This window comes from Ambystoma mexicanum, chromosome 1q (assembly GCF_040938575.1).
Source record: "Ambystoma mexicanum isolate Mex_15411 chromosome 1q, UKY_AmexF1_1, whole genome shotgun sequence".
NCBI classification, from domain to species: domain Eukaryota; kingdom Metazoa; phylum Chordata; class Amphibia; order Caudata; family Ambystomatidae; genus Ambystoma; species Ambystoma mexicanum.
In genome coordinates, this window is record NC_090922.1 from 1,463,234,767 (window position 1) to 1,463,262,088 (window position 27,322).

General features: G+C 47.6%; 1 protein-coding gene across 1 annotated transcript in view; it reads right to left on the reverse strand.

The window, feature by feature from the left end:
• ZSWIM5 (zinc finger SWIM-type containing 5) overlaps positions 1-27,322 on the reverse strand; it is a 547,686-nt gene that overhangs the window by 234,430 nt on the left and 285,934 nt on the right. The window contains exon 5 of the mRNA XM_069642358.1: positions 26,052-26,231. Within this exon, the coding sequence (XP_069498459.1) occupies positions 26,052-26,231 (180 nt within the window). The remainder of the gene's footprint in view (positions 1-26,051; positions 26,232-27,322) is intronic.

Genomic DNA, 27,322 nt, shown 5'->3' on the forward strand with positions numbered 1-27,322 from the left:
GGGGAGACCCCATCTGGTGAAGATCTGAATAATGAGGATATTCGCCACTCATGATTGTCTGCTGCCTATCTGCTGAGCCTGTCCACCTCTAGGTTGGCTTCCCCCGGGAGGTGGACTGTCATGAGGTAGAGGTCATTTTCCAGGGCCCATTCCCACATGTTGATTGCCAGTCTGCACAGTGGAGGGAATCTGGTGCCTCCCTGCTTGTTGACATAGTATATGCTGGTCCAGTTGTCGGTCTGGATGAGGACAACCTTGTCCCTGAGAAGTGGAAGGAATGCTTTGAGCGCTAGCCAGATGCCGTTCAGCTCCAACCAATTGATGTGGTATTCCTGCTCCTGTAAAGTCCAGGTGCCGTGGACTGAGAAATCATCCAAGGTGACTCCCAAGCCCTCAAGTGAGGAGTCTGTGGTGATGGTGACCTGCGGGGTGGGAGGCCAGAAGGGCTTGCCCGTCCGTAGGTTGCAATCCCTGGACCACCATGTTAGGTCCTGGCAGAGTGACGGAGGAAAGTTGAGCATCTCGGATTGAGAGCCCCGTTCCTGGTTTCATGAAGCTGCGAAGTGCAGCTGAATCCTCTTCATCCAGAGTCTTGTGTGTGGGACAGCTAATAGAACCGCTGCCAAGAGACCCTATAGATGCTGTTCGGCAGAATTCTATGCAGTACCCTTTGCGAACACCACACACAATTAAGACTACAAGTGACAGTACAATTTCACCTTTGGTACAAGCCTGTACTACACAATTAATCCTAAAACCCCTCCCTCACATCCTGCCTTCCCAGACTCAGGCGCCTAAAGGAGGGCTTCCGTGTGGAAGCCAGCGAAAAGGCGATGAACAAAGGGCCCAAACAGGGATTAGCGCGCAGAGTAAAACACGAGAAACACTTAGAAAAAGAAATGGCGAATAAACCCAGGCGGAACTGTAATAAAATATATATGGTAAGCGGGTTTATGTTTGAGGCTAATATCATAGCCTGAAAACAATACCATGGTTATTTAAGATACCCGCGGTATAAAAAAATAGGGTAGATACCACTGCCACCAGCCAAGTCTTGATGTAAAGGGAGCGAAACAATGCTCCAAGAGAGGCAGACAAACAGGGATAAGATTTAACGCAATACTCCATGTAAGATGGGGTGTACTGGGTCTGTGGTAGAAGTAACTAAATAAAGTCAATGGCAACTTTACCTTTTCTGAAGGACAGTAGTCAGCCCCAGAAAATGGAGTCGGTGGGAAGTCTAAAAGACAACCCTGTGTCACTGAACTGAAGGTGCTGTGTACATGGAAGAATATGGTGACATGGAGTAGGTGAGGCTCCAGTGCCAAGGCACACAAAAAGTAGAAATACACATAGCAAAACGCATGTAAGAGCGGGAAAAAAGACTCACCCTTACCAGGTGAAAAAACAAAATCCTAGAAATCCAGCAAAGCTGCTGAGGGACTCAGTAGGTAAGGGAAATTAACCATTTATGAGAATTCTCCCCAACACTCACTCCCCCTAACCCCCCCAGACTAAGGGACAGGAGGGTTTAATCCACTCCTGGATGAATCTCTACCTCTAGGTGGGTTAAAAACATCCTAGAGAACATCAGCATTTTGGTGGTGACATCCTGCTCTGTGCTCAATGGTGAAATCAAACCCTTGCAGACAGATTGACCATCTTAGATGTTTTGGGTTTTCCCCTATCATTTGCATTAACCATCTCAAGGGTTGGTGGTCAGTTTGAATCAAAAAAGTAGATCCATACAAGTATGGTCTAAACTTTTTAAAACTCCACACAATGGCAAAGCATTCACGCTCTATGGTTGCACACCTTGACTTTGGTTTCTTCAGTTTCCTACTGATGAAGCAAATGGGGTGTTCCCTACCTTTCTCATCCAGTTGACCAAGGACTGCACCTATACCTATATTGGAGGCATCTGTCTGCACAATGAAAGGTTGGTGGTAATCAGGAGCAATTAGGACTGGAGCTTGACAAAGGGCTTTCTTCAGAGTTTCAAAGGCTTGAGTACACTCATTCCATCCAACCTGTTTAGGGAATAGGAGAGGAGACTACATTCAAGGGAGATGCTATGGTCCCATAGTTCCCTATGAAATTCCTGTAGTACCCAGAGAGACCTAGGAAAGCTCTCACTTGGGTTTGAGAAGTAGGGGTGATCTGTACTTTGCTAGGCAATGGCCTTATTTCAACTCCTCCTACCTCATGACCAAGGTAGACCACTTTACTCTGACCAATTTGAAACTTACTTGCCTTTATGGTCAGATGTGCCTCCTCAAGAGCCTGCAAAACATATCCCAGGTGGTCAATATGTTCTTTTCATGTAGGGCTGAACACTGCAAGGTCATCCAAGTATGCCACGCAGAAGTCCTCCATCCCTTTCAGAACTTGATTAACCATCCTTTGAAATGTAGCAAGTGCATTCTTTAGTCCAAAAGGCATAACCTTAAACTGGTAGAAGCCTGCTCAGGTTGAGAATGCAGTTTTCTCCTTGGCATGGTCTGTCAGTGCTATTTGCCAATAGCCTGAGGTTAGGTCAAATGTACTTCGGTACTTGGCTGAACCAAATCTATCCACCAGTTCATCTGTCCTGGGCAAAGGATGGACATCAGTCTTAGTGACTGCATTTAGAGCTCTATAGTCCACACATAATCTCAACTCCTTGGATCCTGCCTTTGGTACTAGAACTGGACTAGACCATGGACTTGTAGAGGGCTCTATAGCCCCGAGATCCAGCATCTTGTTGACCTCTCCTTTGATGTGGGATCTGACATGTTTTGACATTCTGTAACCCCTGCTTTTCACAGGTAAACAGTCACCCGTGAGAATATCATGCTGGCCCCAAGGAGTCAAGTCTGGTGATAGTGAAAACAGGGAGGCAAACTGATTCAACAGAACTTTGCACTCCTATTGTTGTTCAGAAGTCAGCTGAGAAGAGAGATTAACTCCTAGGTTTTCATCCAAAGGTTGCCCACTGAGGAGGTCAGGTAGAGGTTCACTCTCTTCTTCCTCTTGAGCTGAAGCTAGAAGCAAAGCTCCCACTTCTGGTCTCGAGACATAAGCCTTTAAACGAATGGTGTGAAAGAGTCTTGGATCCTCCTTAGGTCTGCCTAAGTCCACCAAATAGTTCACCTCTCCAAGTTTGTCCACAACCTTGAAGGATCCTATCCATTTGTCCTGCAAGGCCCTCAGCCTTTTTGGCACCATAACTAATACAAGCTGGTCTTGAGAGAACTCAACCATGCTGCCCTTCTGGTCATGCCAATGTTAAACCAGAGCCTGACCTGTAAGTTATTGCTTGCTTCTGCCATCATGTACGCCATTCTCCTCCGGAGACCTATCACATAGTCACTCTGACTGGCTTGAGGGAAGGAGCACTCTCCAACCCCTCCTTGATCAGGGCCAATGGACCGCTGACTGGATGGCCATAGAGAAGCTCAAAGGGACTGTAACGAACTCCCTTCTGAGGGACTTCTCTATTTGCAAAGAAGGCATGGCAGTAGAAGGTCCCATTTTTTCTAAAGGGGTTCTTCTAAAGCACCTATCATGCTCTTCATAGTATGATTAAACCTCTCTATCAGTCCATTTGTCTGTGGATGGTAGGGTGTAGAGAACTTGTAAGTGACCACAGTTTTTCCACATGGCTTGCATGTAGTGGGACATAAAATTGGATCCCCTGTTGGATATCACTTCCTTAGGAAACCCTACCCTGGTAAACAAAAATACCAAGTAGAGCCTTATCCACAGCCTGAGCTGTAACAGTTCTCATAGGTATAGCTTCTGGGTATCTTGTAGCATGGTCTACTACAACCTGGATAACCCTTTTCCCTGAAGATGTGGGAGGGTCACGGGGACTGACAATGTCAATGCCCACCGTCTCAAAAGGAACTCTCACCACTGTGAGAGGCACCAGGGGTGTCACATTCTTGGCTCCACTCTCGCCAGAGGTTTGACAAGTGTGACAGCTCCTACAAATTTTTTGTCAACTTCTGAACCCATCTTAGGCCAGTAGAAGTAAAGAGAGCCTTTCCTTGGTCTTCTTGAAACTCAAGTGACCAGCCAAAGGTATCTCATGGGCTAACTGTAGGAACTGGAGTCTGTTGGAAAGGGGCACTACAAGTCTTTTGCAGTCCCCAGGGGTAGACTCAGTTGGTTCACTGTAGAAGAGGCCAGCTTAACCTGTGCTTTCCAACTTCTTGCCCATCAAGTTGGTTAGCAGCCTGTCGAAGACCTTCAAGAGTAGGACACTCTGTCCTTTACAAGTCTGCCCTGTTGGGTCCACGTTCGGCCAGTAAAGACTGCAGCTCAGGATGGTCAACAGGGTCAAGATCTCCAACTAAGACCGTGTCTTCTTCCAGATCTGATTCTTCAGAAACTGGCACAACCACACAAGGTTGCACCTCACTCTGCCAGCAGGTGGAGGGATCACAGGTGTGACTTTGGACAATCTCGGTGATGTCCTTGTTGGTAGCACAGGGGTGCCGTCTGTCTTTCCTGGAGGTCTTGGGTTTCCCCTTTGCCCGTCTTAGAAATAGCAGCTCCTGTGTAGTGGGAGTGATAGTTTCCTCTATCAACTCCTCTGGATCGCAGCTCAAGGTTCTCTCCCTTGCAGACCTAGTGAGCTCCTGTTTCCGCTTACTGGGAGGCCTGGGGGTGCTTGACACCACTCCAAGAGTTTTCAGGTCATTACCCTACAGGACTCTCACAGGCACTTCACTCTGCACACTAACAGGTATCTTGACAGTCATATCATTACACTGGATGAGAGCTGGTAACTGGGGAAGCATTTGCACAAAGCCTCCAGCTAACTTGGTGAGGTGTTTGGGTGCCCTAGCAACATCCTCCACCTTGAAAAATGATTCATCCACCACAGTTATGCTGGCTCCAGTGTCTCTGATGGCAGGAGTCTCCTGACCATTTACAAGAACACCATCTTTATAATACTCTTTAGTATCATATGGGATGGAATTATAGACATCTAAATTCTGTTCCCACAAGTCCAGGGACACTAAAGAAACACTAGCCGAGACTCATGGGTACATCAGCCAGTAGGAGAAAGTTTCCACTTGCCATAGGGACTTCTTCCTCTGGGGAGAAGGCTAAGGAGACAGTGTGGACCCCTGAAGGTTTACCGTTACATCTGGGATCCCCTTTCACATGGTCAGTTGACCAACAAACATAACATTTCCCAAAGGTTTTGATGAATGGGGGTTTGTTCTGACCTCCATCTGGTTTGGGTTCAGATGGTGCACTAGCCTGATTTGGTTTCCCTTATGTTGTTTGTGGCCCTCTTTTGGATTGGAGGTATTAGAATTCTCTTTGTTGTCTTTCTTTGGCTGTTTCCCCTCATACTTTTTCTGAATAGCCCCAGAATCCTTGTGAGTAGCCCTGTTGGCAACCCACAAGTCAGCAGCCTTAGCTAGCTTCTTTGGATAGAGTCCAACATTACAAGATCTCATTCCTTCATAAGTGTTTACTCTGGAACCCTTAATCCAACCATCTAAGTATTTCAAACAGTCACATAATCAGATAGCCCAAGGGGTACCATCATGCTTTTTGAAGGTCCTAAACCTCTTAAGGTACTCTGACGGAAATACCTTCTCAGAGCACGTGTTCCAGATGATGCCCAAGAATGTCAGTCTGCGTAGGCTGCAGCTGCAACTTCTTGAGATCGAGCGAGAAGCCCAGATCGTGCAGTGTGTTCATAAGGGCATAGGAAGAGTGGTGAACTGCTTCCGGAGATGTAGCCCTGACGAGCCAGTCATCGAGGTATGGGTAGATGTGGAGGCCCTGTGCTCCGAGGTCGTCAGCCACAGCATTCATGAGTCTGGTTAAGACCCTGAGGGCAGGGTTGAGGCCAAAATGAAGGACCTTGGATTGGAAATGGTAGCCCATGATCCTGAACCGAAGGAAAGAACAATGAGGCTGCCAAATCGGGACGTGTAGATACGCGTCCTTCAGATCCAGGGAGCACATCCAGTCTATCGCCTAATCTTAGTGGGACCACGTTAGGAAGTAGCCGGTGTGCTCATTTCTTCTCGCATCTTTTTCTTTTCTCTCATGCACGCAGTTTACCTATGATGTACTCTTTCCTGTGGAAAGCTATTGTGTTAACATGTAACCTTTGTAACCATTTGCTTCAAATCATGCGCCCAGCTGCCTCCGGGCAAGGTGCGCAATATAAATAAATACAAATGCCTACGCTATAAAAGCTGGCGTAATTTTTGTAGAGGTAAGGAGAGGTTGGAAAGGTCAAGCACAACTCTCAGGCCCGCCTGGTTCTTCTGAATGGCGAAAATCCTGGAGTAAAAGCCCAAGCCTCGCTGGGACTTCCTTCACAGCCTGGCCCTCTACGAGCGACCGGATCTTCGTCAGAAGAGTTGCTATTCCAACTTGAGGGAGGGGAAGAGGAAGGAGAGGCTCGGATGGGTAGAGCTCTAAAGCTCTGAATGACATACCAAGTCATCCAAGCCTGGATGGCCAAACATGAGCTCTGTCTCAACGATGACTAGACAGAGCTCCTCATCCTGGGCACACAACATATAATTAATAAGCTGAATCCATTGTTCAGCTCTTTCAATATCGATGGCAATTCCAGCAAAGTATCCAAAGACACTAAAACCTTGGGAATCTACCTAGATTCCACACTCTCCCTAAAGAGGCAAACTAACGCAGTTGTCGCTGCCTCGGCTTACACATGCAAGCTGATCACAGCCTGCTGCCCATTCCTCTCCACTCAGAACTGTATCATCCTTGCTCGAATACTGGTTGTGTCCAAACTGGATTACTGCAACGCACTTTACCAAGGCACTAACCAACGTAACCTCAACAAACTCCAGATCACCCAAAAAAATGCTATTAGAGCGGCCCTCAACATCCCCAGATCGGCACACATCTCTGAAACTAGGAATAACCTACACTGGCTCTCAGTCGCCCAAAGGGTATCACTGCAATCGCTGGTACTTACCTACAAATGCGTAAATAACCAGTCCCCCCTCCCCCATCTACCTAGCTTCGCTATTTGCCCAGTACACTCCATCTCGGTCACTTAGATCTGCCCAAACACACTGCCTCACAATCCCCAGATACAAGCTTCAAACAGCCGGAGGTGCTAGCTTCCCAGTCTTGGCTGCCAAACTTTGGAACACTATGCCACTCACCATTAGAACCCTACCTTCACTGAACTTATTCCAACACAAAGCTAAGCTCTGCATAGCTACCACACCTGACCAATTGTCTTCTCAGACCATCTGATCGCCACCACTTTCTCTATGCCCTACTCCTGATACTCTGCCTACCAACTTGCTCCGTTTTTGTACTTTACTGCCTTTGTTCATGCAAGTGACTGACTGTAACTTTAACTATAACCCTGCCTTTCCTGTACTTACTGCTTGAAGATATGCACCCGGTTGCCTTCGGGCCTGGTTAGCTATACAAATAAAATAAATACAAAAATACAAATACTGCAGAGAGGATCCAGGGGTCCGTGAAATTCTGGCACCAGAACTGTGCATGAGAGCAAGCCTGCCCACCACTGGAGCCACGTGGATGGAGAGGTGCGTGTCATGCCTACTTTATGTCAGAGGCTGTTGTGGAGGAGGGGGACTGGAAAAAGCCCATACCATCCCCCAGCCCCTTTTTTGTCTCTTGTGCCGATTTGGAGTTGGCGAGCGATCGGGCTGCCTGGACCTGCGTTCCTGGATGCCCGAAACCCTCCGTACGCAAGTCCCTTGTCGGAGCGCTGCTGTGACTGGGTGTACGATTTGGCTGTGGTCTTGGTCAAGATGGATAAAGACTTGGCCGTTTGCAAGCTGTTTTTCTTGTCCAATTCCTCATCCGTGATGGACCCCCGAGCCCCCCTCGAACGTCAGGTATAATATGCGTTCCTGGACATCCGGGTTGAATTTCGTTGCACGGAGCCAGGCTGTCCTCATGTCCGTGGCGATACAGATGGGACAGCCAGAGGTGTCAATAAGTGCCATGGTGGCTTCCACCAGCTTGGCCTCAGCCAATACCGCTTGAAACGAGATTGGCTCTGCGTGGGGAGTTCTGAGAGGAAGTCTGCAATTTCCCGCCATAACATCGTTAGAGGCAGCCAGCATGGCATCAGCGTTGGTCGGACGAAGATGCAAGGACGTGTTGGAATCCAGCTTCTTCCCGCAAGCCTCCAAGATCTTCTCTTTGCCTACCAGCGTCACAGACTAGGAGGCTCAGGAAGACTGCAGCTTGGGAGTATAATGATGCCGCAGTGCTCACTGGGGAGTGTGTCTGAGGATGGGCCGATAGCAAGAGTGTATCCCCCCCCCTCCAACTGCCTGTACTTTGCGTCCAGGCATCGATTGACCGGCTGGATCGAGTGGGGCTTGAGCCAACCCTTTTCGCCAGGGAGACTACATCGGTCTGCAGTGGAATTCCCGATTTGACAGAGGGCCGTCGCGTGAGGACTTCCGCAAAGACCCCTTCCGTCGGTTGCTCGATCTCAGGTTCAGGTAGGCCCAGGTACTCCGCTAGCCCTGAAAGACGTTCGTGGAATGCCTCATCCGTATCCTGTGGGTCAGGAGGATCCTGCGTTGGTGGAGGAGTAGCAGGAGCCAGGGGCTTGGGTACAGGGAATGGAGCCAGCGCAGGAGGCTGGTATGGAAACACCTGAGGAATCGGTTGTGGGACCAGAAGCAGAGGCAGCGCCGGGGCCGCCGGCAGAGGAGCCTGAGGTGCTCGAAGCATTGGAGGGAGCACATCCCCCAATGGCATCCCAGAGGATAACCCCCATTCGAGGGGACTTTCTGAGCCCGAGGAACCTCTCAAAGAACTAGTCTTCACAGGCCGGAGAAGTGGTAGGGGATATAGACGGGGTAGCGGGAGGCTGCTGGAGCCGCTACATACCCTGCCCATACGGATGCAGCGGGAACCTGCCCTGAGCAAATGAAGGATAGGCTGTAGGCCACGTACCTGGTTGAGGCCAGTCCCACCTTGACACTCATTCCTCGCTGAAATCGTGGAATGGTGCCAGACGGGTGCCGATGTCTGGCACAGTGGCCATTTTGTTGAGCTGCATGCCCTGTGACTGCGCCGTGTTGCTCGGCTTGCTGAGCCCAGCCGCCTCCAAGACTCGTGCGGATCGCTAGGCCTGCCCTGCTTCATGGGCCTAGACTCTGTAGGTGTGGCGCCCTCAACCCGGGAGTCGGTAGAGCCGCGTTTAGGTGCACCCTCTGACGTATTGCCGGTTTTAGGGCGTAGCACCGCTGATGAAGATCCAGTACAAGAACCTTCCGGTTCCTCAGCACTGTCACCGGGAGGATCCAGGATCCCTCAGCCTGTAGGCCAGTAGCTGAAGCCGCCTCGCTGCCCGTGCTGGTACAAGAACCTGAGCTGTCCCTCCCGCGCGGGCGAGTCCTTGGGAAGGAGTCTCCCTTGCGGGGTGCGATGGTAAAAAAGATAGGCCCCACCTTGGGCCTGGATCGATGTTTCACAAAGTCCTTGAGGTCCTCTGGAGGAGACTTCTGGAAGAGCTCCCTCCACCTGGCCAGTCTGTTTTTCAGAGACCTTGATGACAGGGCGTTGCACGCTGTACAAGCTTGCCAACCATGGTCTTGGCCAAGGCAACGTAGGCAGAGGGCGTGGGGGTTTGAAGATTTGGACGAGCCCACCGCAGGATGGACACTTGCTGAACCCTGTGGAAGTTGACATGCACCGGGGAGGAGAGTGACGCCCGAGGACCAAGTACCTGAACGATAAAAAGACAAGAGAAGTATCCGCGTGTGGAATTACATGGCCGAAGCCAAACCCAGGAGCACTGGTGAATTCGGCCCGTTCCCATAGATGCGGAAAAGGGGACTGAGGTGTGGCGCCGGAGGGCGGAGTCAGGGCAGCGCCTGCTCCCAGGGCCGCACGCCTCAATTTAAAGGGGAAGACGTTTTTTTTCTGGTGAAAAAGGTTCCGTCTCCAGTTCCTTGGAAGGGACGCCCATGCAGTATGGTGGAAAGGAGACGGGACACAAGAGTATAAAGCTGAACTCTTCCAAGCTACACATTTGTGGGATACAACTATCCTGACTGATGAAAATTTTCATGAAGTTTTACGGATCCATTTTGCATCGAACTACCTGTTCCCAAATAAAAAAATGTAAAAAAAGAAAATGTTGCCCTTGCCCGTTTCTCCCTTCACTTTCTTTGATGGGGCATATCCCCATGCTCTATATTGAGCAACTGTTTTCAAAACGTCAAACTAAAGTAGTTACTCACCATAGTTACTAACTTACTCATATAGTCCATAGTCCCCTTTCCTCCATAATTGTGGGACATTCTGTCCTTTGGGACTAAACCGGAGCACTTTTCGTTAAAGAGCATCAGAAGTGGAAAATGTTTGTCCTTCTCTTTTTACGCGGGGTACCGCACGTGGCCGTAACCCCGCCCTGCGCATCGCCCTTCAGTCCTTTTCTATCACCAGATCTGCGACTAATTAAGCAATAATAGAGGATAATTAGAGGGGACGGCGGGCGTATGCAGTAAAGGGTACTATGGACTAGGAGTAAGGTAGTCACTATGGTGAGTAACTTTGTTATACTCCTACGTCCCGTCCCCTTTCTTCCATACTTGTGGGAGATTCCAAAGCACTCCTCACACGTAATACGGGTGGATGGAACTTCCTTACTGAAATAGGTTTTAAGGACAGCCTGGCCGAATTGAGCATCGGCCCTGGAGCTCAAGTCCAAGCAGTAATGTTTACAAAAAGCTGATGGGGAAGCCCACGCAGCTGCCTTGGCAATGGATTCCCAGGGAACATATTTTTGGAATGCTACAGCAGCCGCTTTGCCACACACAAGACGAGCATGAATGCTGTTTGGAGGTTGAATGCCCTTAATGGTATACGCTTCTGAAATACAGGATGCAATCCATCGGGGATCATAGCCTTTGAAACAAGTTTCCCTTTCGGGTCTCCGAACATAAGAGTTGAGGAGCCCCTGAGTCCAGATGTTCTGTCCAAATAAAACTTCAGAGCATGTCTCATCTAAATTGCGAAATACTCTCGCCATCTGAGGCCGGGTTTAGAATAAAAAGACAGGTAATGATGTAGATTGATTCAAATGAATCACTACTTTAGGAAGAAAAGGATGAGTGCGGAGCACAACCTTATCCTTATGGAAGGTAAGGAACGGATGTTCCACGGACAGAGCTTGAAGCTCACTTACACGCCTTGCCGAAGTCACTGCAATCAAAAAGGCAACCTTCCAAGAAAGGTAATCCAGATACGTCGTATCCATGGGTTCAAATGGTTTATGGCATAAGGCGGTCAAGACCACATTTAAATCCCACTTTGGATGAGGATTGCGCACAGGTGGAAAGAGGTGTAATAGACCTGCAAAATGCCTTTTAATGACTGGGTTTGTCAAAGAAAAGGTAGGCGGTAATAGCCCACAAGTAAATCCTACAGGACAAGACATGAATGCCCCGAAGCAGCTAGATGAGAAATGAACGAAAGGACAGTGTAAATTGTAGCATGTTCTGGGGTCTAATTGCTTAGCTAAACACCATTGACAAAAACTGAGCCATTTGCTCCTATACCGGGACCTCGTAGAAGGCTTCCTGTCCGCTTGGATAATGCGCACATTGTCTGACAGGTTGAACTGTGCTAGCGACTTGAATTCAGGCATCAAGCCGCCAACCTGAATGCTTGTGGGGAGGGATGCCACATCTGATCGCACTGGTGAAGCAGGTTGGGAATCAACGGCAGTTGATCGGAGGACAAAATTGACAGATGCTGAAGTTCTGAAAACCAGAATCTGGCTGGCCACCAAGGAGCCATGAACCGGAGAGTGCAATTTGATGCATGATAGGTTATTTATAACACGCTTAATACCCAGAGGTTTCTAGTCATGGACCCGGGGATCAACATTTGTGTTGTCTTGCTTCCAAGGAGAGCATGTTGCCGCTGAGCTATCCGTCCGAGACAGGACCTTGCAGAGATACCGATGAATCGGAGAAAGAGGCGGGAAGGCATTTGCCCTCATGTTGTGCCACAGAATCTCGAGAGCATCCTCTAGAGAGGAGGCCCCAAGACCGTTCCTGGATGCATAAAGAGGAAGTTTGCTGTTTGCAGCAGTTACAAAAACGTCCACATCTGGAGTGCCCCATTGCTGAAAGATGTTGAAGGACCACCAGGTTCAGTTCCCACTCATAGCTGACCGCTGACTGCCGGCTGAGTGAGTCTGCCGTCACATTGAATTGCCCCTGAATGTGAACTGCCAACAGTCAAATGCCGTGCTGGGTGGCCCGATCCCAAATCTGAATGGCAAGGTCCGCAAGAGGTCATCCTGCTTGTTGATATAAAACCTCGACACTGAGTCGTCTGTGCGGTCCCGGACCACCAGGTTCAAGATGGATGGTTGGAAAGCTTTCAGCGCCAGAAAATGTCAGGAGTTCCAAATAATTTATATGAAACCGCCTGTCCTGCAGCGTCCATAGGTTGGAGACCTGGACATGATCCAGTGTTGCACCCCACCTCAGAAGTGAGGAGTCCCTGGTAATCGTCATTTGTGGGCACGGCTCCTGAAAGGGGGTCCCCACTGTAAGATTGCTGGTCGAGGACCACCATAGAAGGTCTGCCATCATGCAGGATGGAACTAGGATCATCTTGGAATCAGAGTCCAAAGCCTAAAACCAAGAGCTCCGAAGAGCTAGCTGCGTACGCCTCATTTTGAGACGCGCCAGAGGAAGAGCAAGCACGCACGAAGTCATGAGGCCCAGAAGTCTCTGGAACCACCAAGCCGTCATTGTACTCTGACTGGATGAAGAGTTGACATGTGGCAAATAGATCCGTAATCCTGTCCGCTGTCAAATACACCCTTGAGTCGATCGTGTTCCAACAGAAACCCAGAAAGATTGGGTCTTGGGAGACCATCATGGAAGATTTCCGCCAATTCACTGACAGCCCAAGATGGAACAGGAGCTGGAGGAGAGACTGGAGTGGAGATTGCTCAAAGCAGTCAGAGGACAAGGGCTGCGTAGGAGGCAATCGTCCAAGTATGGATATACATGAACACCCTGTAGCCAAAGGAAAGTTGCGATGACAAACATCTTTGTAAAGATGCATGGCGCTGAGCTGAGCCCAAACGGAAGCACACGGAACTGGAAGTGCTCCCCCCTCCCAGGGAGAAACGCAGATTCTTTGGATGCGGCCTCCATATCAGGATGTGCATATAGGCGTCCTGAAGGTCCACTACACTGAGCCAGTCGCCCTTCCGTAGAGGGGACTTTATTTGGCAGGGTGTGATCATCTTGAATTTTTCTTAGGGAACAGAAAGGTTGAACTCGGAAAGGTCGAGGATGGTACGCAGGCCAGCCTGGTTGGGTTTGTGCACCGTGAACAGTCGAGAGTAGAAGCCCTCCCCTTGCTCCCCAGGGGGGGGGGGTGGGCAGGAGGGGACAGGTTCCATCGCCCTGATGTCTAGAGGCTTCGTAACCTCGACTCTAAGAGGGTGTCCCGGTCTGTTGGGAGAATTTAAGGGTGAGGTATGGGGAGGGACAAGTAAAAGCCCACCCGAGCGATGGACAAAACCCACCGATCTTTGGTGTTGGTCTGCCACGCCTTCAGATGAGACGAGATTCATCCTCCCACCGGAGTCTTGTGTGACAGACAAAAAATCATTTTGCACACTTGTCAGCAAGGAGACTACCTGCTCCTGGAGAGGAGGCTGATGGCCGAGAGAAAAACCGACCACGTTTCTGTATTCAGCGGGTGCCGCCAACCAGGGGTTCAATCCTGCACACCCAGCAGTCCTGCAACCCCTTGAATGAAGAGAAGGATTGAGACCGAGACCACGACCTCTGTGTAGAAGGGTCCTTAGCTAGGACCTTTGCCAGGACAGACAAAGATTTGGCGGTTTGGGTGCTCGCCTTGGTCTTGGTCTGTAAGCTCGTCATCCGTAGATGAATGGAACAATTCCTTGCCATCAAAGTGAAAGTCCAGAACTTTCTCTTGCACCTCCTTCGAAAAACTTGTGGAGACACGCTTGGTGGGAAGGGTCAATTCACACCATCAGGTCTCAAGCTGAGGTATACATGATATGCTGAGGTTTCCAGGAGATCTTGTGCCAACACTTTGGCGTCGTCTAGCCTATCCCCAGGAATGCACTGCTGGAAACCAGCCAACTCCTTCCACAGTTTCATATTAGCTGCTGCTAGGATCAGCTCAGTATTTGCTTGGTGAAGTTGCAGTGCTGAGTTGGCAAAGACTTTCTTGCCCAATGAGTCTAAAATGTTGTCCTCCTTGGAGAGAATCTGAGCCGCAGCTGTATAGTTCGCAGAGGCCCGCTTCGATTGAAGCATGGCCGCAACTACCACCGCCGAGGAAGGGAGCGGACAAGATGTTCAGGCTATCTCCTGGGAGGAGTGAAGCCTTTAACAGGCGTCGATTCTCTTAATATGCAGCCCGGTGTGGGGTTTATCCCAGACCTTATGGGCCTCAGCCAAAACATCCTTCTGGAGGAACAGGCCCTGTGCGCTCGTGGTGACAAAGTGAACGCTCCCGAAAACAACCCTTCCTGCGGAGCAGGGGCCTCAGGTACTGGAATGTCGAGGAGTGCCATCATATCCAGCACCTGGTCATGGAATGCTCTGACAGAGCAGGGCTGCTCATCGCTATCCTGATCGGCTTGAGGGTCCTCCAGTGAACCGGGAACAGACGGCTGGGCCGCCACAGGTTTTAAAGTGCTATTCCGCACTACTGGTGTCTTCTCTATGGGGTGACAACGGGGGTAGGAGAGGAAGAGCTGGAGGCGGACCGATAGGAAGAGGTGGTACAACCTCCAGAGCTGCTGGAGCCATTGGAGTGGAAGGTGGCACCGGAGGTTCAGCATAGATTCTCTTAAAAAAGACCCTTAAGTACTCTTTCATAGGGTCAGAATGCATGAGCCTCTGAAATTTCCCCGAATACATCCTCTGATGAAGCTTTAGGCGCTGGGGTAGGCAGAGGCCTCTCATAAGGGGCAATGAGGATGGTTGCCAAGAAGGCCCACCACCAATCGGTTCCGCATAGATCAGCAGAGCAGAAGTAGGCAGAAGCGAGACAGTATGTGGCAGCAGCATCCGAGCACGCCAGTCGTAAGAAGGGCGGAACAGATTTTTACCTTCCACCTGCAGTGAAAAAGGCTGCTCAGCTCCAAAACTAAGATTCCCAGCACACGCCGTCTAGAACTTGGGTGCAAGGGACGAATCCAAAATGGCTGCCGTTGACCATGAGGGGGGGTGGCCATTTTGTTAATGCCTGAAGAGAACTGCGTCACATGTGCAGATTAGGCAACCGTCTGCTCAGGCCGGTCAGGGAACTAAACACCTTAGCACAAGGATCCTCGGCTGAGAGGTACTGGGGACCGGGGGGTGTCTCGGATGTTTACTGGACATCTTACATGTGGCCCCCAAAATAGGAACCTCGGCAGAGCCAATGACAGAGGGGTTACGGTGCAGGACCTCCCTCATTTCCCCCTTGAAAGAACCGGAATCACTACGACCTTGAGCGCGGTAAGGCTGAGGGAATCGCCCTTACGGACAAGACCTTAGGAACAGGTCTCTCGGTAAAAACCATAGCCTCACGAAGAGGAACCTCGGGCTTCAACCTGATGTGTAGCTCCCCCGTGAGGGGCCTCAAGCCATGGATTGGTACAGAAAGCTCCAGAAAAGGACAAGGCCTCTGTGAGTACCCTGGTGTCCGAAGCCACAGATGTACTGGGCCGACGTTTAGCACCTGACCGGTGAACTTCGGATTGTGATCCGGTATTGGCAGGCCTGTCATGGGAACCCTCAGAGAAAACTGGTACGCCTATTAGGCCTGCGAGGCACCTCAGGAAAAACCCTGGTGGTAGAGCTGCTCAAGCCCCTCTCAGCCTGAGAAGACCCCGGTAATCAGCCCCCCAGCCGGGGTGCCCTATAAAAAGGAACTTACCGGGCGTCTCCTTTTCGTCAATGAAAATCTGAAGATGAGGTGGAGGAACACGCTAAAAGATGGCGCTGGAGTGCCCGGATGGAAAGGGAATCACAGTAGAAGCACAAATCCCAGCGATGGCCCAGCCCGAAACAGTCCATGCAGAGAGAATGGGGAGCCGCCCTAGCAAAACGACGTTCGCATTACCAGGACACAAATCCCAGACGCTCCAGCATAGACTGAGGACTATGCGACCTCAGAACCGGAGTAGGCGAGAAGGACAACGGGAACAAGAAAAAAAAATTCTTCCTGTGATGCAAGTGCACCCAGCCTCAACCGCGCAGAAAAAAGGACTAAAGGGCGATGCACGGGGCAGAGCTCAGAAGGGCAGGCCCATGTGCAGTTCCCCACGTAAAAAGGGGACAAATGTTTTCGATTTTTGATGCTTTTTAACAAAAAGTGCTCCGGTCCCGTACGGAATTACGGAATGTTCCACAAGTATGGAGGAAAGGGGATGGGACGCAGGCGTATGGGGAGTTACATCGAGTCTATTACAGTGCCTTATGGAGTCCGCCCCATTGTTTAACATTTATGTGTGACCACTCATGGCAAATACTAAGTACCATCTGTGCCATCATTCATATGCAGATGACATCCAGATTGATTTGAAGGTTAGCAAATCTGCAGAATCTCGGCATAATATGACAGTCCACGAGACAAGGTGGCCAATCGATGATCAATAAGATGCAGTTGAATTCAAACAAAAACAAGCTCCTCTTATTGGGGGCCATACATATTATAGGGGTGCCCACACAGATTACTCCTGGTTTATTTGGTATCCCTACAACATACACATCCAAGGTCAAAAACCTAAGATATATCTGGCAGGCAATCTTAGGGTGTGATCTACAGGTTGGAGACCATACAATCCATAATTTAACGTTGCTCCAGCACGCCTTCCCAGTTATGCCATCTACAGACGTTGCCATGGGGGTGGGCTGGTGAATTCCAGGTTGGATTATGTGTACGGCAGGTCATCCGGAAAACCACGTACTCTAACAGCAGCAGTCTCTGCATCCTGGATATCCCTGCATTGGTTGCCTGTCAGGAAGAGGATACGTTTTAAGTTCGTGTGCCTGGTATTCAAGTGAATAAATGGATCAGCACCTCCCTCTTCAGCGAACAAAACTGCCCAATATCGGCCGACCAGTGCTCTACAATTAGCTGGTTTGCACTGGCTAAGAATTCCATCCTTTTACTGCGTCATTAGACCCCGGCTGTGGCATGCATTACCGCTTTCCTTGGGCAAACACTACCTCAAGGTCTTTAGGAAAGACTGAAAACATTTATTTTCCATTGACAAGTGTTAAAACGTATGGAGCATTACCCTCAGTCAGCTGATTCACAATGTTAAAACCTGCGCCTAGATGGGTCCGTCAAGCACGTGATATAAATAAATCAAAATCAAACCATTTCACTCGCACACATATACCAATTTGGCAACTTCCCAACATTCGAGGTCAAGGCATATTTTTGAAATACTCAATTCAACATTCCCTATTTTGCCAAACCAGTTCTTCATGTGCACACGTTTGTAGATCATGTGGTCTAGTTTAATTTTCAAACCAACATTATGTCCTGGGAGTGTGCTGTGGAACCCCATTGGCCAATTTCCACGCCATGAGCCGGTATAGCTTGGAAATTACAGATGGCCCAAAAAATACCCGACTGGAGGGGAAGCCAGGTCATTCCTACCAGAGTGTGCGCACAGGTAAAAGTGCTTTCGGCGCTGCACTCCAAGAGGAGGGAACGCTGTGGATAGCGCTGAGTCAGAGCAGCAATAGCAGTCTGTTTGCGCTCGCGCCTTTAACTTTTAATATTTTAAGGCTTTTTAGACTCGCCCCGAGGGCCGTATAGAGAGTTTTGAACGCTGAAGACACTCTAAAGGTTTAAATAACTTACAAATGATATGGTCATATTACATATTTCGTTCATTTACTTTCAGACTGTCGCAAAGTTAAATATAAACACATGCATACTGTAAGCCTAGAACGCCCAATCCCACAAAATTAAAATGTAAAAAATAAAAGTTAAAATCTGCTATCCATACGAAACTGATAAGAATCTGTACAATTTAGTTTAATCAAAATTCTACTAACAAAGACGACATAGGCAAAATCCTAGAAAGTAGGTAATCTCTAATGGAATCGGACATAACTGTAGGACTTTACACACCTGAGGTTTCAAAAGGCTTCAACTCCAAATGGCTGGGTGGATAGCCTACTACATGTTCTCAGCCGGGATAATCCTAAATCGATTTCCATGATCGATAATGCCATATTTTCAATAAATGTCCTACTGCCTATGGCATGCCAGGCATAAAAGTATAATTTCAAAGTCCCTGAAATAGTTTGGGTGAACAAAAAACCACACGGCATTGCCTGAAATTGCACAATCTCAGTTCAGGAATTGTAGTAACTAAATGCAGTCACATTGTTTCCAGTACATTTACCAGTGCATAAAGTAATGAATTTATTTTTTACTATCACAAATGATAGGCATGGAAATGGCATGTCTTGGCTCAGAGCTTGCTGTCTCAGAGGTCACTGAACCCATGGGGGACCTAGACAAACTGTCCAGGGGCAGGCAAGTACCCAAGTCACTTTAAGGAGAGTTCCAGTGTTCGTTCAAAGTTCCCTGGCAAATAATGGGAAATGCTCAAGGCTAACCACACTGAAGGAGGCAAGTACAGGTCTACCCCACAGGTGCAAATACAGAAACAATCAAGTCCCAGGAAGTATTCCAGAGTTTGGAAGATGAAATTGCTCAAGGGACAAGAAACAACCAGCCCTGACACATCCATGCCCCAGGACCAGAGTGAGTTAGCAGAACCCAAATACCCCTGTGAAAGGGGCTTGACCAAAAATGATCTAGCCAACAAAAAGGGTCTGAAAGAATGTGGTAATAATAATTTCACATTTATATAGTGCTACGAACCCTCAGGTATCTGAGCGTTGCTTATTATTACCCACGGTGTGTGGTGCTCATTTATCGACCTCGGAAGGATGAAAGGCTGAGTTTGGCCCTGCCGGGATTCGAACCTGCGCAGGCTCTGCACGGATGTCAAAGCAAGCGCTCTACTCGCTGTGCCACTTGACCAGTGGTCAGATGACCAACTGTTATTGTAAGTCACTGGGACTCTCACTCTGCCAAAGCCACCTTCCACAGAAAGTGAGGGTTAATCCAGGAACCTCTATTAGCCAAAAATGTAAGTACCAGTATGGAGGCTGCCATGATGGAATCTCAGAGCCCACATGGTCAGGACGGCTATTTTGAGCCTACCATGTAATCAACCAGAAAAATGCGAAGCCCTAGAAAACCGGATTACAAAAAATTGTTACCCCAAAGCAGTACATCGTTTTGCACTCCTTGCTGATGCTAAAATTAAAGCACAGCCAACAATCGGTTCCCTACAATGAAATTACATTGACATATTACTACAGAACACAAAACTGATGCTAGAGAACCGCGAACAGGGCACCTAATGGGCGACCCAATACCATATATGTAATAGAAGGCATAAAAGGATATAATGGCGGGGGTTTCAGGAGATCACCAAAAAGTTATCAAGGGACCAAAAGACAGTATAAAGGGCAAAACGTTTAGGGGCGCTAGAAAGTGAGCTGAGAATCCCTAAAATTAGATCTCTAGATTAACAGTGCATAATCAATCTTCTTGCTGGCGAGCAAAAACAATTCGAGTAGCCCTTGTAATTTTTAGTTTTGAAGACTAGAGGGGCGACTGGTCCAGTGCTGCCCTCCGGGCCACCTGTTTTTCTTGCGGACGGTAAACAGCTTGGAATAGAAATCCATGCCCATCATTTCCAGAGATTTGTTCCCCAGGAAGTGAACTATTTCTGAGCCAGTCTATGAAGAGGTAGAGTAGGGAGGGGAAAGGGGTTTCCCTCTGGAGACCACAGACCATGTATGGATCCCCCAGAGATGCTGTTCAAACCTAAAGAAACAGAAACAGGTGGACCCTAACAATGAGTTTTATCCAATAAAGGGTGCTGTGCTAATAAGACGATAAAAGCCCTTGCTAGCTGTGCACGACTTCCCTGGGAATGCTGGTTGATCTCTCGCGGTCTGCTATTCGAGAAACCTTTTACAACCACTGGAACTACTGTATCTAAAGTCTTGCCTCCAAGAGCTAGACTTAAAACGTCTTCTGCAGATTTTTTAAGACCACCAGTGACTTGACCATATTGGTATAGATCTTTTTCATTGGGGGGCGGAGGGGAGCATGAGCCCTTCCATACATCTATCGATGAGGATCTCTCAAAGGGCTAGTGAAGGATTTTGTCCTGTACATTTTGAGCCAAGTTAAAAAAATGCATCTGTGCCAGCCTTCACATGCCTGCGCCAATACACATCCCGGCATTCACCTCCAAAAGATCTTGGGCTATGGACTTTGCCCCTGCCAAGCAGGCCTGAAACAGTACTTGCTCATCTTCCATAAATTCACTTTGGAATTTAGAACTTCTTCCAGAGGGGTTGATTGATGCTGCTAGTAACACATTGGCATTACCACACGATTAGAGAGGCTATTGCATAGACCCACCGCATAGACCTGCCAAGTGCATCTAATGGCTTCTTCATTCCCAGGAGGGATCAACGAGGTAGATGACGGAGATAGACCTCTTTTGGAAGAGTGCCACCCCCCACTATTACCTAAGCGGGAAGAGGATGCACCATCAAGTGAAACGCACACGATTTCAACTGTTCGTATCTTTGACCCAGAAGGTTTACAGGTATTTTAGAGTATGGTTTGGAACACATCGTGGTCCCTTCGGCCAGAACATTCTTCAGAAAGGTATGCCCAAGACCTATGTTACCCTTATGTACAACACACCAAACAAGACTTCATGCTCGATAACAGGATCCACTGGAGCCGCAAAGTTTAGAAATTCCATCGCACACGTAATCCTCTCGTAGAAAGCTGGCAAAAGGACAGAAGGGCCCCCTGGGGTACAGAAGCAAGAATACTCATTCAATTTGACAATGAGTCGCTCGACAACGGGCCTGAGGTGGTGGCATGAGGAAAATGTACTCCAAATGCACCAATCATTTCTTACGCACCCGTGAGGAACGGAGTTGCAGAACGCACATGCATCCCAGGAAGGGGCAGGTCCCAAAACACTCCAGACAAGGCCCCTGGTTCCACACTGGAAAGTTGTATGACCTGCAACGTTAACATTCTGGTTTATTACCAGACAAACTGCGAACAAACCGAGTGCGGGCACAGAAATAAATGGAAGAAAACGACATGAAAGCTTTGCACAAAAGGACTGGGAGGCATTGCCAAGGGAGGGGCAGTCTGCATGCCTGTGGCCATGCCATGTGCAGCCGCCACTCCTTAAATTTGGAGTACATTTCAGGGGGTAGGGGTAGCCTATATCCCCCTGTAGAATCACCACTAACCTGTGCCCTCGAGTAGCCATACCATATAATGCATGTATGACCGACTGTCCTTCCCTAATATTGCCACTGCTAGCTACTAGGCACTATTTAGAAACAGCGCTGCCTAATCCACAGACTAATCTTATGCGATACCCTACTAGCACAGTAACCTGCAACTTGCAACAGTCAGACTATACACTGTATACACCTTTTTGCTGTTACATACTGTATGCACCATTTACTGTCTCTGCCGCCTATTGCTGCTCACCTGCCATCATGAATGCTGTATTCTAGAAATGCTTCCTGCCTAGGCCTCTCACCAACTGAAGACCCCTATAGCCCGCCTAGTTAATTGAGAGCACCGACCGATTATAACACATCCGCTACTTCCTTGCTTCTACAAACGCTCGGCCCTCTACCCCCTGATAATAGAATCACCTGCAACTGGGTTCCATTACCTAATGCACCTCTTCGTTTATCAACTCCTCACTCATTACTTCAGATATACCTTCTCTCTTCTGACACGATCACCACCCATCACTGCCTCTGTGACTAACACCCAAGTTTACAATGCTCTGGTCTGTACCAAGCCAGCACTGATGCCATCTAAACAATACCTCTCCCTGACCATGACCACAATCGTGGAGTGCATAAGACCCACACTGTTCTTGCCGCCATGTCAGCCTGACATAATCACAGCCAGCGGCAGAAAATACCTTGTTCCTACTTGCCCATTATCACCTTCTCAATGGATACAACTATACGCATCCAAGCCTACACCCAATCGTCCTTGCTCAACCAAAGTAAAACCACAGGCTCGGTTCCAGACTGAAAAGGACTTACCAACCCTCATTCTAGGTCTATGATAAATGTACCTCCAGTACCTCACCAATAAAGAGAACCAACCCCAAAATCATCAATATCACCCCTACTAACAATCAAGCACAACCAAAGTCGGTGCACAACTTGCCTAATTGACCCTATAACTACATTCCACAGATTAAAAGTGCCCTTATAAATGCCAGATCTATGGTAGCTCATGCATTAGGGATAGCGGACATTATTGTAACTAACCAACAAGACTCACCATAACGGAAACCTGGCTTCATGCAGCAGCAGGCCCTACCCTCTCACTACTATTCTTAGGCAAGATAGAGATACTAGAGGTGCCGGTGTTGGCTACCTCGCCAAGACCAAGCTAGGACTAAGGATCATCCCACAATCGCATTTCCCATCAGGAGAGCTCCAATCAAAAAGCCTTTGGCAGCTAAACGGACCATAACAATGCACCTCATCTACAGACCACCTGGCCCCACCTCAACCTTTGAGGAAGATATCCCCTCTCCTCACAAATCATCCTGCTTGGAGACCTTAACTTAGGGCTCAATGATATGCTTTACAAGGCAACCTCACCCGCTAGCACTATTACTGTACTAGGATTAATGATCGCATCTACTCTCGAACACACGTCAAAGGCAGAATGCTAGACTGGCTAGTGGACCTTAATTGTGATGCTAACACATTCATCAAGGCTTGTGCCGTGTCGGATCATCATCTTATTAACTTCATGGTACAAGACATCCCTCGACAAAACTCTTCTCCCCCCTTCCCCCCCTTTGGCTCCACCAGCATAAACCAGAAATAAGCCTAATATAAAACTGTACAAAACCTACTACCGCTTATCCAGCCCATTAATAACTTCACATCCACCAACCTAGACCTGTCAGTGTTAGTTGACCTCTATAACCAGTCCATCAATCAAGCCATAGACAAAATGGCACCCCTAAAACTGCATCAGGAAACCCCATTCCTACCTTAATTCACGTTTCACCACCCAGTCTTAAGCACTCAAAAGAAAAAAGAATCCTCTTGGAAAAACAAACAATAGACAATGACAAGTTCACTAAATTGGCTACTAGGTACAAATCTGAGATTCTCCAAACCATAAAAGACATACAATGACAGAATCTACTAAGCAAACTAACACCAGAGAACTGTTTTTAATCATACTAAGAGAGCTCGCGTCCCCCATTCCGCCTATGGAAACATGTACCAAGGAAAATTCTGGGTGTTCTAATATTCAGACTGCGTTTTCCAACAAAATGAATCTTCTACAAAAGAAACATTACAACTAAGACACTCATTAAATAAAGGTCTCCTCCCCACAGAAGCCACAAACTGTACAGCCCAAACCAGACACACTTCAAACTCACCCCGGTTTCCACTCAAGAAGTTGAGGCTATAATTGCCTCCCTCAAATCTTTGAAATGCCAAGGAGATACCTGCCCGGCACCAATCATTAAAGAGGCAGCTACTGAGCTAGCCCCCTTCATCACAACGCTTCTAAATTCATCCTTCAACTCATGCACCTTTCCAACCAATCTTAAAGATGCCTGGGTCATTAATCTAATGAAAAAGCCAAACCTAGACCCAAACAACCCAACCAATTACAGACGGATAACTGTGCCATTTCTCCTAAACATTCTAGACAAGGCAGCCCATCTACAGATACAAGCCTACCTTGAATCCAACAACCTCCTTGGTATCCGACAATCCGGGTTCAGACAAACATGGAACAGAATCGGCTCTTATAGACCTGAAAAACCAAATGGACAGCCTAAGGAATAATGGAAAGGTCGCCCTATTTCTCTTAGACCCATCAGCTGCATTCGATTTAGTCAACCACAAAGTCCTATGCAATCACCTTAAAACAGCAGCGCACTTCTCCAAAGGCTACGGCCTGGATAAAATCCTTCTTGGACAACCAAACAAATAGGGTCTTTTCCGCAGGGGTCTTGTGTCTCTCCTACAATGTATCACATCTTCACCAAGCCCCTGTTTGATGACCTTGACAATCTGGGTGTCAACTAAACCAATTATGCAGATGATACCCAGATTCTCATCCCCATTACTGGTGATCATGAATTTGACTTAGCCCTACTCAAAATCTACCTCATTATCGAAGCGTGGATGGCCAACCACGGCCTCTGCCTTAATGATAAGACCGAGCTCCTCCTCATTGGCTCAACCAACCGACTAAACAAATTAAACAACCAATACAACTCATTCAACATGGACGGCAATATTACTAAAGTATCCAAAGAGGTAAAAACCTTGGGGTTCTATTTAGACTCAATCTTAAACCTGAAATGGCAAGTTAATGCCACAGCCTCTCATCGCTTACACCTGTAAGCTAATCAATGCGTGCAGATCTGTCCTCTTAACCTCTAGTTGCATCACCCTGGCTAGAGCCTTAATCTCGTCTAAAATAGACTACTGCAATGCCTTATACCTAGGGTTGAGTAAAAACAAACTGCAAATCCTGCAAAACAATGCTATTAGAACAGCATAAACATTCCGAGAACCTAGCACATCTCAGGGGTCAGGCGAGAAATCAAACGGATTTCAGTCACAGACAGAATTAACTTCAAAACAAACTCTGACCTTTAAATGCCTCTACAACCTAGCCCCTAAATATCTAGCTGACAAATTCTGCATAAAGACTTAAGAATGCCCTACCAGAACCATTCACTCACACTGCCTGAGTGTCCCGAGATACAAACTGAAGAAAGCATGCGACAGCAGCTTTTCTGTTTTGGCTGCCAATCTATGGAACACCATGCCGGTACCTTTAAGGACAGAATCATCTTTCCACAGCTTCAGATCAAAATCCAAAACCTGGCTCTTCTAGATCACTAAGCTCAAGCCATTAACCACCTTCTAATACCTCTGCTATTCTAACCTTGTAAATACCGAATGCCAGAATGTAATTTATCTATGGTATCCGCATCTTTCTTACCTAGGTCTTGATCCTTATGCATCTGTGCAAAACGGGCCTGACACAGTGGGTACCTTTCATCATAGATACACCTTAACCTAAATGTCAACCTTAATGTAAATTTCCATTGCATATGTACTGCTTTTCTATGTCTTGTTAATATGTAACAATGTAAAAATGCACCTAGATACCTACGGGTTAAGCACGCTTTATATATAAATAAACATCCATTAAGTATGGATGAAAGGGGACAGATGAAGAGTAGTTACTAGTACAACCCCAGCACCCTCCCAAATTAGTAATGAAGCTCTGCTCTCAGTTTAAAGCTCAACACAAAGACGGAGCTTGGGAGAAGGGTCATGCGATTCGGCGAGACATACTAGATCTAAGAAAACAAAGTGTCACTGTTAAGATTACCAACACAAGCTGAACTACCCCAATGAAAGAATAGCTCAAACTAGGGAAATTAATTGGAACCCAAACCATTTTATCCATTAATGTAACATTTAGAAGAGGCTCACAAGTACCATATTTTTTGCTTATTCCAGAACCATTAAACCAACTTTAAGATCAGAATTCAGTTTACAATCAAGTCTAGTTTAATACACATTGTATTCACAGAAAAAGAAAATAGTAATTAAATACCAAGTTCATCATCGAATACAACCCACTAGCAAATATCTTGCACAAAAAATGCTAAGCATATATGGCTAATTCAGTACTTTGCCTTTAATATATCATCTCAACTGTGGAAGCAGGCACAGCTCTACCACTATGGTCATTACATTAAGTGGCAAAGCAGGAAGATTGTGTGCAAAAATGTCCAAATCTCCCCCAAGTACAGCTAGAAACCTACGCCTCGCTTATTAAGACTGATCGCAAAGCCTTCAACTACTCACCTTGGCCATGGCTCAGGCTCTGTGGAAGCGCATTGGTGATATTGGGCAGCTCGTTACCATAGTTGCCATCCTCCAGAGGGCACACGTCCAAGTCGCCCCACTTTCGAAGCTGCCGCAGCCAAGTGGACTTTTCCTCCAGTTTGCAATGCGGATTTAATACAATGCACACCCAGAGCGCACCTGAAACCAATAAAAATGATCATAAATACCACATCATGCTCCTCTAGTAACATGCTAAAGTCATTTATTTTAAAAAACCTTTATATATTTATTCAATAACATTGACTAGAAGGTTCATTGCTGCCAGACAAAGCAGTGACAAACTTAGAAGAACAAGTTACTTACCAACTGTAAGGTTATTTCGATTGGATGCTCCACCCACGTATTCCTCATCTTAAATATTCGTATCTTCCAGCTTGCTGCTTCGGAAATGTTTCACTAGAGGGCGCTGTGCTCGAGGCCGAGGCATTGAATGTCCGTCGAGGTAGACCATCGACGTCATCCGTAGTACAAAGGGCTCGAGCCATGCCCATTTGCCTCAGTTCTGTTTTTACAATGTTATTAATGCATCAGCTGACCAGGCTTTGACCTTTGGTTCTGAAGGAGTTGCGAGTGCAACTGGCGTAAACTATACTGCGAAGTAGGCTGGCTGGGTCGATGAGGAATACGTGGGAGGAACAGCCAATCGAAAGAACGTTACAGTTGGTAAGTAACTCGTTCTTTGAATGGATTGTGTCCTCCCACGTATTCCTCATCTTAGATAGGCTCTCAAAGAAGTATGAATTGGAGGAGGGAGTATTAGATAGAAAAAGTTAGTCATGCACTGCCTGTAGGACTGCTTTAGCAAAAAGACACCCTTGAAATTATGTTGAGTCCAGGCAATAATGTTTCATGAAGGTATGCATGGACGACCAAGTGGCCGCTGCACAAATGTCCTACTTTGGGACAGCCCTCTGAAGAGCCACTGAAGTTGCCATGCCCCTAGTTGAATGAGCCCTTAGTCCATCTAGGAGCTCTTTTCCTGCCAATTTATAACATTCAGAGATAGCCAAGATTATCCATCTGGATAGCGTTTCTTTTGATACCAATGTGTGCCCGGTATATCCGACAAAGTTGGTCATATTGTCGGACTTTAGCCAATCTGGAGATATAGAAACAGAGCCCTTTTTGGGTCCAGTCTGTGTAATCTTTCTACCTCCTTACTTGCATGCGTAAGAGGGTAGAAAGAAGGTAAAGTAATCTTCTGTGACAGACTATTTTTGGTAAGAAAG